Source organism: Sturnus vulgaris, chromosome 31, assembly GCF_052056855.1.
Source record: "Sturnus vulgaris isolate bStuVul1 chromosome 31, bStuVul1.hap1, whole genome shotgun sequence".
In the NCBI taxonomy this organism is placed as follows: domain Eukaryota; kingdom Metazoa; phylum Chordata; class Aves; order Passeriformes; family Sturnidae; genus Sturnus; species Sturnus vulgaris.
Genome location: NC_142273.1, coordinates 1,745,709 through 1,758,736, shown reverse-complemented (window position 1 = coordinate 1,758,736; position 13,028 = coordinate 1,745,709). Strand labels below are relative to the sequence as shown.

At 53.6% G+C, this 13,028-nt stretch overlaps 1 protein-coding gene across 2 annotated transcripts; it reads right to left on the bottom strand.

The window, feature by feature from the left end:
* Positions 1–1,169: 1,169 nt before the first annotated feature.
* UBQLN4 (ubiquilin 4) lies at positions 1,170–12,779 on the bottom strand. 2 transcript variants are annotated; one of them, XM_014889365.2, is made up of 11 exons: positions 12,593–12,779; positions 10,560–10,711; positions 8,105–8,307; positions 7,522–7,784; positions 6,200–6,358; positions 5,311–5,536; positions 4,805–4,944; positions 4,300–4,383; positions 3,591–3,706; positions 2,782–2,959; positions 1,170–2,375 (listed from the first exon to the last, which is right to left on the bottom strand). In XM_014889365.2, the coding sequence occupies exons 1-11, from the start codon at positions 12,752–12,754 to the stop codon at positions 2,223–2,225; spliced, it is 1,836 nt and encodes a 611-aa protein (XP_014744851.1). In that variant the 5' UTR covers positions 12,755–12,779; the 3' UTR covers positions 1,170–2,222. The 2 variants fall into 2 exon arrangements, with proteins under 2 accessions (XP_014744851.1, XP_014744852.1); XM_014889366.2 differs by lacking the exon at positions 4,300–4,383 and having other exon boundaries at positions 12,593–12,769.
* Positions 12,780–13,028: the final 249 nt, after the last annotated feature.

The following is a 13,028-nucleotide window of genomic DNA, read 5'->3' as shown; positions in this document are numbered from 1 at the left end:
CTCTCCTCAGTAGCTCACAGCCATCTGCATACACTGCAGCAGGATTCCCCCACGACACAGGGATTTATTTCCAGCCAGCTTTGGAGTCACCAAGGTGCTCTATCCCTTCAAGTCCCTGTTCCATAAATCCCTTCACACACACACAGATCTTGCACTGTGGAGACGTTACCATGTCACACCTTGCCAACACACTGAGGGGGTGGAAGGACAATTTCTGCCTGGCCAGAAACAACACTGGTGGGACTCATTTTGCTCCTCAGAGGTTCAAATTCACCATGGCGTGATATCCCCACTCCCTATGACCCTGTGCACCCTCTCTTCCCTGCTTGCACCATCCGTCCTCCCACAAGCACATTCCCTACAAGAGCTGGCTTGTGCAGGGACACACTTTAGTGCCGTCAAGGGACACTAGAGAGATCCCAAGGCTCACACAGGCCTTTCCAGGAGCCTGTTTTGAGCTGCAAAGGGGCCAATCAGTAACATTTGGGAAGAGCTCTGACCCTGCCAGTGCCAATCGGGATCTCCAGTCCCATCCCCTACACATCTCTGTGCAAACTTCCCACATCTGAGGAGAGATTGCACAAAGCAAATCCACACGTCTGTGCACAGCCTCCAGAAGAGGTTAAAGCTGCTTTCTAAATCCTCCTCCAAGGGATTGCTGTCTCATTAGGATGCACACACAGAGGCAGGAGTGTTTCCAGCTCCATGTTTCTCCACCACCACCACCTACACTCTCAGCAACACGAACACCCATCGATCCCAGTTCCAGCTATGGAGCCAGCTGGGTGCAGCAGGTTTTACAGGTATGCAGCAAACCTCCTGCTCCCTCTCTGCCCAATCCTCCCACACTGAAAGAAACTTAAAACTATCAAATAACACTGACTCCCAGCTCTCAACAGTTCCAACGGTTGCTAATTGTCAATTCTAATTCAGAGGAAACTTCCAAACCAGCACTTTAGGACCAGCGTTTGGGAAGCTTCAGCAGCATTCCTGAAGTGTTAAAGGTTTCCTGGCCACAAGGGAAGGCAGCTGGGCCAGGTGGAAAGGGAGTGTGACACTCCCATGCCTGCGCTGAGCACGGGGAACAGGACAGGACAGATTAAACCCAAGGAACTGCAAACTGGCCCAGCTGAGCCGAGGCAGGCAAGGATGAGACAGGGATGCAGGGAGACAGATGGTTGTGCGCATTTATTTTCCTTTGATAAAAATGGTGTATGCAAATTACACAGCCATGGAGGCTCCTGGGAAATACCACCCTGCTGGTCCTGGGGAGTCTCTTGGACAGTCAGAACATTCGAACACACCAGAATGGAAGGGGGGTGGAAGATGGATCTAAACTGGGAAGAAAGTGAACTTCAACATTTTCCAGTGAAGCGAAAAGACTGTTAGCTTATTTTTCCATTTCCTTTTTAGTTTTCACACTTGTAGAAATGAGCCCACTGAGCACAGGAGTCAATGCCCCCGGACACCTCTGACCAGGAACTACATGACTTGGGCAGAAACACACCTTCAGAACACCTTCCTCTGCACAGCACCTTCTACTCAAGCTCAAGAACAGCACACCTGGTCACTGCACACCCCTGGACTCCCTTACACCACCCCCAGAGTGTAAAGAGGCCACACTTCAAACGCAGGTTTCACACCCATTAACCCTCTACCAGGAGACTGGAGGCACCTGTCAGTGAGGGACACGGGCTCGGTTCATCCCAGGAAACATTAAGACAAATGACATCAGAAATTCTCAGGTAATTTCAATTTTTCTTTTGATCCATTCCCAATAAGATGCTGAGAGAAATAACCAATCCCCAAACTTGGCTCAATATTTTAAATATTTGCCTGAAAGGAGGGCTAGGGGAAGGAATCATGTACAGTTAAAATCAAGCTACTCAAAACACAATCATTCAGGTAAGTAACTAGAAGTATCGCCTCTACCATCTAGAGAGAGAGAGAAGAGTGTCTGAGACAGGGCATATTTAGGAAAAAATACACATCTGAAGTCTCTGTGGCCACGATGAGAACTGGAATCCACATACAAGCCAGTTAAAGAGCATTTCAACATGAAATCTTAACTTAGTAGGAAGGTCAGGGGTTAAGCTGTATCTTTTTGTTTTAAATACATGGACAGCTGTCAGATATGAAAATGATGGCGGGCTTTCCGGAAAGATCCCCTGTGCATGTGTATGGATGCATGTGCTGACGTCTGTGGGGCAGCAGGACAGAGTTTAGGAAGGCTGGGAGCCCAGCAGTCTCTCAATAGCTGCGTTGATGTCCCCACCGGTGGCGATGAGCGCCTGGAGATTGGCCTCACGGTTGATGAAGCCCATGGCATTCAGCTGCTCCAGCTGCTGTTGGAATCGCACTTCGGGACTCTGCGCCTGTGAGGGGAAGGACAGGACCTTGAAGTCAGGGAGCACAGACAGCATTTCAACACGGGCAGTGCCAGCAGCCACGGCTCTGCAGGAGCCCCATGCTCAGCTTCAGGCTCGTGTGGGAACAGTCTCCACGTCCCCTTGGGTTGTGGCACAGCAGCCACACCAGAGTCACTCCTGGTTTGGTACTGACAGTGGCAGCAGTGCAGGGAGAAGGATCCCCAGCACGCTGAGCTTCAGCCTCTCAAAGTGCTCAACACCCCAAAGAGTCGGCCAGACCCCAACACCAAACCTGGCCTAGAGCACCACAGCCACAAGAGACTGTTGGGGACCGCATGCCCTAAACGGGGTGAGGTGGGGACCCCCCTGGAGACCTCCCTGCCCGTGCCAGCACCCACTGGGCATTACGTACTTGAGAGCTTCCTCCGGCCAGCAGCTGGATCATCTGCTGCATGAGCTGCTGTTGAGGGTTACCACCCCCAGCTGGAGAGGCACTGGCCGGCGTCGAAGCGGAGGGAACGGGGTTCTCCGGGATTGTGCTTCCTCCTGTGGAGGACGGGGGCATCCGGGGCATGCCAAAGGAGCCGAGGCTGCAGAGGAAGGCAGGGCATGCTCAGGGTGACACTGGCATTCTGGTCACCCCCCAAGAGCGGGGCAGCAGGGCAGCCAGCAGTCTCTACTGGGCTGGGCCTCACTGAAGGCCCTGCTACAGGGCAGCTCTGAAAACTGAACGGGCTGCATCCATGCTCTGGTCACACACGGCACTGGGAGTGAGCAGAGCTAAAAGAAGCCTGCAGAGAACTGCTGTGATGGAGCATGACCCGTGGTGACAGCAGGCAGAGAGCTGAGGGCTGCCAGTATATCGGCCTGCCCCAGCAGAGCCACCCAGCCTTGTGTCTGTCCATCTCATACTGTTCTCCAGAGATAAAGTTCTTGAGTTCAGTCCACACCAAATGCAGCAAACAAAGGATGGGGGGAAGGACCAAGTGCATTCCAAACCTTTTCTCCACAAAGAAAGGGTCAAGGACTACCCAGTGAAGCACAAGCAAGCAACAAGTGCTAATTAGCTTGCTCAGAGAGGCCTGCAGGCACACACCTGCCCAAGTCCCCATGACAAAGCACCCTAAGCAGATCTCGCAGAGGAACCCACAGTCAGCTCTGCCTGCTGGTGCTGGGCACGGCAGCTCTGCCTGCAGGGCCCCACTCCGGAGCGCTCCGTACCTTGGCACTAGTCCGGGGGCCTCTGTCTGCAGCGTCTGGAGCCCCTGCTGGATCTGGAGCAGGGCCTGCATGGCGCGGGGGTTGGTGAGGATGGACAGCGAGTCCGGGTTCTGCATCTAGGGACCAAGGCAGAGAGACACCACGGTACCAACCAGTGAGAGCTCAGGCAGCCAGAGCTCCACCACTGTCACACCTGAGCCAGCGCCAAGGCTCTTGCCTGTGGCCAGCACTGGCCTTCGTGTCTGGATCCTCCTCTGAGGCTCCAGACTGCAGGGCTCACCTGCAGGGACACTCAGAGCTCACATCAGGTTTCCTAAATGAACTGGGTAAATCAGATTAGAAATGGGGACACATGCCTTTGGACTCTGGTTTACCTGAGAACCAGCTGCTCTAGCACAATTAGCTGTGTAATTTTTGTAAACTCAACACAGTGAGAGACTGTCTACACAGGGATACCAAGTAGCTTAACAAACCTAATCTGGAGTCCACCTTTCAGTAATTCAGATGAGTTAATTCAGACTACCTTGTCTAACCAAGTTCTTCCTCTTTGTCTCCCCTGTGCAACCCCCTTCCTTCCTCAGCCTCCCCAAGCCCACCTGTTTCCTAGTGCACTTGACCAAGGAGCTGAGATCCTGCCTATCCCACAGTGAGGGGAGAAGCTCTGGAGCCAGGGGCTGAGGGCAGCACAGGGCCAACCAGAGGCCTTTACCTGCTGCAAGAAGACAGGGAGCTGAAGGCGGAGCTGTTCTTGAAGCTGTGGATTCCCAGCAAAGAGGGGGACATTTACCATGATCTAGCAAGAGACAGCAAATGTAGGTAGGGTCAGAGGGTTGCTGCCACTTGCTGTTAAACCCTATGCAACTAAGCCATGAAGAACAGGTCAGTTATGGGGCCCCTGACTCCCTCCCTGGGCTTTCAACATGCTCCCCTGCTAAGGGAGGATCAAAACAGGACAACTCAATTCCTGACAGCAGTGTTGAACAGGAGCCACCTGGTCACAGGCAAAGAGAAGGGCCATTCCCATGTCCCTCTGAGAGCCACCTCTTGTGTTAGGGGCTCTGCAAACACACAGGGCTCACAGCAGGCTATCAAGAAATACAACCAAACTGTGTATTCACTCTGCTCCGGTGAGGAGCAGAGGAACCAGTCCAACCCCAGCAGCAGACTGACCTCAGGGCCTGTCTGGCAACAGCAGACAACTGCAACACTTTTACCTGTGCTGCGAAGTCCGGGTTCTGGGCAAGAGTTTGCATCATGCTCCGCATGTACGGGGCAGAGATCATATTCTGCATCAACTGAGGGTTTTCAGAAATCTGCTGCAGGAGACCTTGCATCTCTGGGCTATTGAACATGCCTGCAAGGGGAAGGGAAGACAAAGGAAAACCCCTGATGAGCCTGAGCACCACTGCATTGCCTGAAATACAACGTGACAGGTGACAGCACTGCCTGTACTCCATCCCCCAGCCAGCAGCTGAGGACAGCCATGGCAGTGCTCTGCTGGCCACTCTCCTGCTCTTGATAGCTTCAGGGACAGCAGAGCTCCCAAAGGAACCCTCTGACAAGCGCATCAGAATAATTCATTTGTGCCTGCAAGTAGGCTAGACCCATTCCTCTGGAAAACAGACACAAACAGGGCTCAAATGCCCGAGGAACCAGCCCTCCAAGGAAGCCTGGGTGCCCTGCTTGGCCAGCAGCACCCTCCAGCTTCTCCCTTACGTACCAGCACCGATGCTGGCAGCATTCAGCCCAAAGGGGTTGGATACAGTTGGGGTGCCCTGGGTGGTTGCCGAGCCCGTGCTCCCTTCACTGCTGGGTGCCTGACTCTGGGAAGCAGGGGGTGTGGGGCTCCAGGGGTTTGGCAATGGCTCTCTGTTCTCCGTCCGCAAAGGCTGAGAGCTCGAGCTGTCAGAATTCCCCGTCAAGGAAGAGAAAGGATTGTTGCCAAACTAAGGAGGAAAAAAAAAAAAGAAACAGATGGAATCAGTTAGTCCCAGCAGACCAACCCCAGCACTGAGTGAGCCAGGGAACAGCCAATCATATTCAGCCAAGTCCAGAATTTGCTAAACACGTGCCATGATCCGCCTCCTGAGAAATCTGCAATCCACAACACACCTCACTCAGAAAAAGACAAGGCTTAGGAGTGGCCAGAACTCCAGATTCAGCTCCCAAATGCAGGGCTTCAAAATGCCCCTGTAAAACCAGCACCTGGACATACCAGTAGGTAACGCTGGACTGAAGTACGACTGCACAGCCCTCTGCAGTCAGACCTGTGCTCCCTCCTCCTGCACTACCAGCCAACTGGATCTGAGCCAGCTCTGCTCCAATGGCATCAGGCTCCAGCTAATCCAGGGAGCAGAGGGCTGTGCTAACAGTGACAGGGCCTGCCTATCGGTCAGGGCTGGAATCCAGCCTGCTGGGGGACTGGAGGAGCCAGACCAGGTCTCTCCTCCAATACCTCAACCCGTGTCATGAGAGGCACTGCACCATGTTCTCTGGCCAGTGCCTGCAGAGTGGAGCGATGAAGAGCTACACTCTAAGAAAACTGCCCTGTCAGCACAGGGGAAAGACCCCTTTCCCACACTACACCACACTCAGGACACAGCCAATACCTGCTCCCTGGCCGCACTGAACATGGGCTCCTGGATGTCCGTGTACATCCGGCGCAGGGCGTTGTATCCTCCTGGAATGCTCTCGAGGTTACTCAAAGCACGGTCCTGGTTCCGCATCATCTCCTGCATCATGGCAGGGTTACGAGCCAATTCCATTGTCTGGGAGAAGGAGGAAAAGGTGGAAAGCTCAGGCCCACATGCACCATGAAGGGCTAGAGTGGATCAAGAGCCTGGTAAGCAGCCAAGCACTGAAAGAGTTAAATCTCAGCTCCCAGCAGAGAGAGGATAATTAAACCCAATTTACAGGCAGAGAGCAGAGAGATCATTTATCCAAGCAAAGAGAGCCCAGGGATCCAGGCTCCTCCCCAGCCTTGCTCAGCTCTCTTCCTTCTCAGCCTTGGCTCAGCTCGATGAGACTGTTCTGTTCCTAAGCAGTATCAGGACGTCCAAACATCCAATACCCATATGTTCCCACTCAGACTGGATGGACTACACAAAACAACCGGGAAGGTGGATCCTTCCACCCTCTCTCTTTTGATGGGTCTCCCCTGCACAAATAATATCCAGGTCTCATCTGAGGAACTGCTTAAGTATGTATTATTCACAATTTAGTCCTGCAGCTCTGGAATTTCATGTACAGCCAACACAGCTGAAAGCAGAATAACTGAGAAATGGAAACTAGGCCCATTCAGCATGGCCCTCCTGACATGCCTTCCCAGGAAACAGCAGAAACCTGTCAACTATTAACACCCAGATTCTCACTGATCCCTTAGGATTCCCTTCTGATGAACCTTTGGTCTTCCAGACAGCCAGTCCTCTTGAACATGGGTCCTCTCTGTTCTGGGAAAAATGAGAGCCCTCTGGGATCCCAGCCTACACTAGTGCTCCCCACTGATTCGGGTAGTGAAACACTCGGTACAACTGTGGTCTCTATATAATCTATATAATGTCAAGAGAACTAGAGAGGAACAAAGAGCTTTTACAGCTCTTTTCTCTTTTTCACTTCTCCAGCACTGTTTTTACTCCCATTTCTGAATCACAACACAGTAGCCTTGTAGTCAGCATGCTAGGAAAATCCTAGCATCCCTTTTCCCAACAAACCATGGATTCAATAGCTCTGAAAGGGAGATAAGAGTTGCAAGGATGTGGGTTGAGTATTCACGTCATTCAAGACCACCATCTGTGGGGAGCTCACAGCAGGAAGGAAGAGATCTCCAAAACCACTGCTTTGGCATTCCCTTTCCTCCTCCTCAGTGCAGACACTGATGTTGGTCCACAAAGACTCTCCTCAACACTCCTTACTGAGCCCTGCTTTGACTTACCTGCCTCATGAGCTCCGGGTTATTGAGCATGTGGCTTATCTCTGGATTTCGCTCCATGAGCTGCTGCATCTGGGGATTGGCCATGATCATCTGCCTCATGAGGTCAGGGTTAGACATCATGTTCTGCACCAAGGGATTCTCCATGATCTGGGAAAGCATCTCTGGGTTGGACATCAGCTGCCGCTGCATCTGCTGCTGGAGCTCCATGAAGTTGGCAGAGCCCATCCCAAGGTTGCCCAGCCCAGTGATGCCACCGAAGCCAGCTGGAGAGAAAACAACACACAGGAAGAGAGGCCTGAGTCAGTAACAGTCAGCAACTGCAAAACAGGACAGGCACATCAGCTGAACTGCACCCCACAAATCCAGGGGTATCCTGGATTCCCATGGCAGCCAGCTCTGAGTAAGGACATCCCTACACACACACACTTCACTCAGTGACATCACCTCGAGCAGGGACACAAAGGTGTGCCATGGGAGTTATTTGTGCAAAGCCCATGGCAAGCACAGATAACAACAGGGGTCAAGAACCCCAACTCCTTGGTGTAATCCTAGAAAATTCTTCCTTCTCACAGCCCCCACTTACACAGGATAGATGCAGCACTGTTGGGGCCTCCATCTCCAGGACCTCCCACAGTCCCCGACCCACTGCTCCGTCTGCTGCCACTCCCTGCATCCGGACCAGCACTGCTGGATGTAGAGGGCTGAGATGGGGCAGCAGGAGAAGGAGTTGCAGTGGGGGCAGAAGCAGCATTGGGGGCAGAAGCAGCAGATGTTGAATCTTGGACCCTGCAAAGGATAAAAAGTATTAAACTCCTGGTAGCGGGGAAGGGCGAGGGGGGTCCCCCCCACGATCACTGGGCTCCCGGCACACCAGTCATCCCCACAGCAGCCAGCCCCAGCTTCTATCCCATCTCTGCCTGCACTGATGCACTGCTGTGCTCCCAGATGCTTTCCATCTGCTACGATCTGCCTCCCATCCTGATGCACTGCAGCCTCTGACATGTCGTCCTGGCCCACGCACAGCAGCAGCTGGACAGGTCTTACCCTAAATTGTATCCAACTCTTCCTTGAATCCCACTGAACTATTTACTGCAGCCATATCCTTGAGCAATGACTGTGCTCCAAACAGGAAAATCCTTCTGCTGCTCCCACAGAAACCACAGGAGGTTACAGCAGGGCTAGTGCACGGGGTAAACAACAATGTTCACTTCTGAATATTCCTATCAAAGCTTCTGAGGCAAAAAGAAGCATCAGCATTACTACACAAAGAGGGAAACTGAGGCACGAGGCAGCCAGCACCTGTCTCATAAAGCCATGGAATATTTCTGGCCAGCTTGGCTCCAAATTCCCAGCTCTGCCACTGGCTGCACCTTGATGCAAGGCTCCTGCTCCAACATAAGTTGTCTGGAGCTTCTTGTAACACACCCACACAGACACTGTGTTGTAAGCCACCACGCAGCAGGTGCTGGACATCAGCTTTGCTGAATACACCAATCCAGGTTAGTACCTTCTTACCACAGTTACTCCTCAAGAGTGTTACAGGAGTTTGAAAGAACATTTAAAGATTTTCTAAAGCCTCTGCAGTCACAACAGTGAGTCCTGGACTAGTGTTGAAGAGCTTTCATTAAATTAGACCAGAAAATTCACTTTACTCACCTTAATAATGCTATTATACCTCTGACAACAAGAACAATTATTTCCTGTTTTTTTTTCCTCAGACCAAGAATTATTCCTTTTCTCTATCTCTCTTTCCTTTTTCACTCTTCTAGAACTTGAAAAATCAACCCTGAAGGTCCCTGTCCGCTGTCCAGACTAACCTGACTGCTGCTGAAAACCAGTGGCCACTGAGAGAGGCAAAGAGAAAGGAAACAAAGCAAATGGGAAGTTGAACAAGAAAGGAAGAAGGAAGCTAGAAAAAGGGCACTTGGTTTCTCTCAGCCTCTTCTCACAGGAAGAGACTGTAATGTCTTCAGTAAGTACTTATCTAGGACTATTAGCAGGAGAAAAATGAGCAGCCTAGGACAGCTCTGATTCACCCTTTGAAATGGTTCACCAATACCACATTTATAGTGAAGACAGCAGAAACATCCGCAGGCTCTCAGGCTATCTCTCAGCCAAGGAGAGGCTGCAGAACCTGACAGTACACTTCCTTGTGTTTGTGAAAAAATAGATGGAAAAAAAAAAAGAAGGGAGAAAACCCTATCTTGATTAATGCAGCTCTCCCAGGGGACAGTAGAACTGCACAGAGACATAGCCCTGGAGCTCCTCAGGAGCTGGAGCACACTGCAGCCAGAGTCCGAGGCACAGCTGTGAAGGGCCTTTCAAAATCAATGAAATGTGGCTGCAGCTAAAGCGCAGCAGCTGTTCCCAAAATCCTTCCACGCCCAGCACCCCTCTGGAAAGCGCTGGGAAGAGCTAAACCCGCAGGACCCTGAGGTCAGCCCTGTGTCCCATTCTCAGTCTGAGCTCTGTGGTGCACAGGAGCCACATCCCCACTGGGAACTGGCCCGGGTGCACCCACAGCACCACATAAGCACCCCCACAGTGTCCCGTGTCCGTGGTTGCACAGCCCAACTGGAGCATCCCCTGTCTGCACTGGCCTGTGCAGCTGTGCCTCCAGGGGCCACACAGGTGCCCCACAGGGCTCACATGCCACGTGCCTCCTGTGGCACCTCAGAGAGCCTGAGCACAGGCTCAGAGCTGGCTATGTAGCAGGAGGAGACAGAAAACCCAGGTATTGGCTTCTACAGCAACACTAATTCTCTGGGAAAGAAATTTCTTTTATCAGTAACTTTTTCTAGAACTTTTGCTGGTTTGCTAGAACCAGTGTCCATTTCTGATGGGTTCTTCCAAGACACACGGGAGAAATGTTAAAGGACAAGCCCCACCAGGCTGCCATACACCACCACAGCTGTGTCATCCATGGACAAGTCAGTGACAAACCCCATTGCTGTGTGGTACAGCTGGGGCAGGGAAAGCTCACCAGGATCATCACAATCAGTTATTCCCAGCCCCCATTTAACTCCCAAGACCCTTACTTCTGTGGAGTCTTAATGACCAAGTGAACAGTGAGCCCATCTTTGATCCCATGTTGATTCAACGTGTCTCCATCCTTCAGGATCTTCCCAGCGAAGATCAGAACCAGCTGATCTTGTTTGGCTTTAAACCGTCTAGAAATCTCTTCTTTGAACTGAAAAACAAACAGAGCATTTTTCAGGCAAAGGATTTGTACCAGTAAAATAAAGCTCCAGGGATCACATCCACTCTGGGAACAGCACAAGGAACTGACAAGCCCTCAGAGCCCATGAAGGTACCACACAGTCACCAGTTGCTGATGATGTCTGAGGTGTTAATGAAAACCAAAACAAAGCAAAGACAAGCTCTGAAATCACAAACTATGGAGTAAATCTCAGAAAAAACAGAGCCATTCCCTCAGAATAGCTGAAGGCTTCCAAAGCCAGACCAATTGTGCTTCAGGCCTTACCTAAACACACCATTTATCCTGAATGACTGAACTGGTTTCGTCTGCTCATTTGAGTTTTTTTTTTTTCCTAAGGAAAGCCAAACTCTGATTTAATACAGGACAGAGCTCTATGGAAAAGGGAATAATCCTTTATCAGCCAATGGAAATAAACTAGGTCTTCTCCAATTCCTATTTCTGCAACTGAATTCCCTGTGAGCATGCCACAGAGCATGGGCACCTCTTCCTTACTGTGTGCTGTGCTGGGATTTACACCTGCAAGCAAGACTCTCACTGCTGGCCCTGCTGGAGCATTCCCAGATTGATTAGGAGGAAATAAAGCCTTTTACTTGGAAAACACAAACTATAAGGAATTCAGAGGAGAAAGCCAGGATGGAGAGTGAAACATATACAGGTTCCAGAGCTCTCAGCCTTTGCACCAGAACTCTAAAAAGCAGGCTGGGCATGGCATAGCCCTGGCCCCAGGTCACCGTCTGTATCTCTCCCCACACAGCTCCATGCCCTCCCTGCACAAAGCCCTTACTCCACACTCCCCGTACCCATGCGGTCCCCGCACAGGAGGGCCACACATGCACAGCCTCTGCCTACGCCATGAACTGCTGCCCAGAGATCCCTGCCAAGCCCTTCACACGCCGACCTCATGCCCTGTGTCCGACCGAAGCGCGCAGCCAGCCCAGCGCAGAGCCCATGACACCTTGTCCCAGTGGGCATCGCCACTTCCTCAATGCCAGGGCCAGCCCTAGAGCCAGCCCCTGCCAATCCCAGCCTTTGCTAGCCCCAGCTCTTGCCAATCCCAGCCCTCTCCCGCTCCCTAGCAGGTGCCGAGTTCCCCCCAGCCCACCCGTGGAAGAACCGATGTTTCCTTTCCTCCACTTCATCCAAACAGCTGCCCGGCTCCTCTCCCCTCGCCCGGGGAATCTGCCTCCAGAGAAGTCCAGAGCTACGCCAGGACCCCCAGATGCCCCCCCGGCAGCCCCCCACACACCCATGCGGCTCTGCCCACAATCCGAATACCCTTCCCACGCCTCCGCTCAGGGAACACTCTCCCACGCAACCCAGCCCACGGGCCAAGCCCCCAGACCCCACCCCGGTCCTTCACACCCCTCCCACTGCCACCGCCCCCAAAACCGCTCTCCGAGTCCCTCAACTATTGTGGTTTCGACACCTACGACCCCTCCCACAGGTGAGCCCCCCAGACCACCTCCCGCCCTCCGGACTGTTTCCACTCGAAAACCCTCCAGCACCTGCCCTCCTTCAGATTTCCCCGCTCCCTCCTACCCTGGTTCCAGCCAGGCCCAAAGGCCCGGCGTGCCCCGAAAGGCCCGGCTTGCCAGCTCCAGCCCTGATCCGGGTCTCCAAGAGGCCCCCGGACCCTCTGACCGCCCTCAGCCCAGAGCCCCCTTCCCCCGCTCCTCACGCCCGCCCGAAATCCCTCCCCGGCCCCAAACTCAGGTCTCTTCCCAAAAACCCTTCACCCCATTCCTCGATCCCTCACCCCTCTTCCCCCCAGATCAGCCGCCCTCGCCTCTCAACACCCGCGACAGCCCCCCCCAAGGCCTCTCCGCCCCCCCGGCCTACCCCCGCCCCCACCTCGCGCACAGAGGCGCCGTCCGCGATGACGATCTCCTCCTTGTCCTTGGGGGTCTTCACGGTGACGCGGATGAGCGCCCCGCCGGGCCCTGCCTGGCCGTCCCCGCCAGGCCCGGGGCCGGGGCCGCTGCCGCCGCCGCCGCCGCCACTCGGCTCCGCCATCTTCGCCGCCCGCCGCCAGCCCGGGCCGCTGCCACCACAGAGAGACGGGAGCGGCGCCACAGCACGTCCTCAGCCCGCGACAGCGCCCCCTGGCGGCCAGGAGGGACAGCGGCAGCGCGGGGGCTCACAGGGGCGGGGGAGGCAGAACGGGAGCGGAAAGAGCGGCACAGAGCCTGGGTAGGGCAGAGCGGGCTGGGGATGGTGCCCGCAGGGCCCCACCGCTGCCCCCAACGGCCTCCCTTTAACCAGTCCCATCCCCGCCATCACCCAGGGC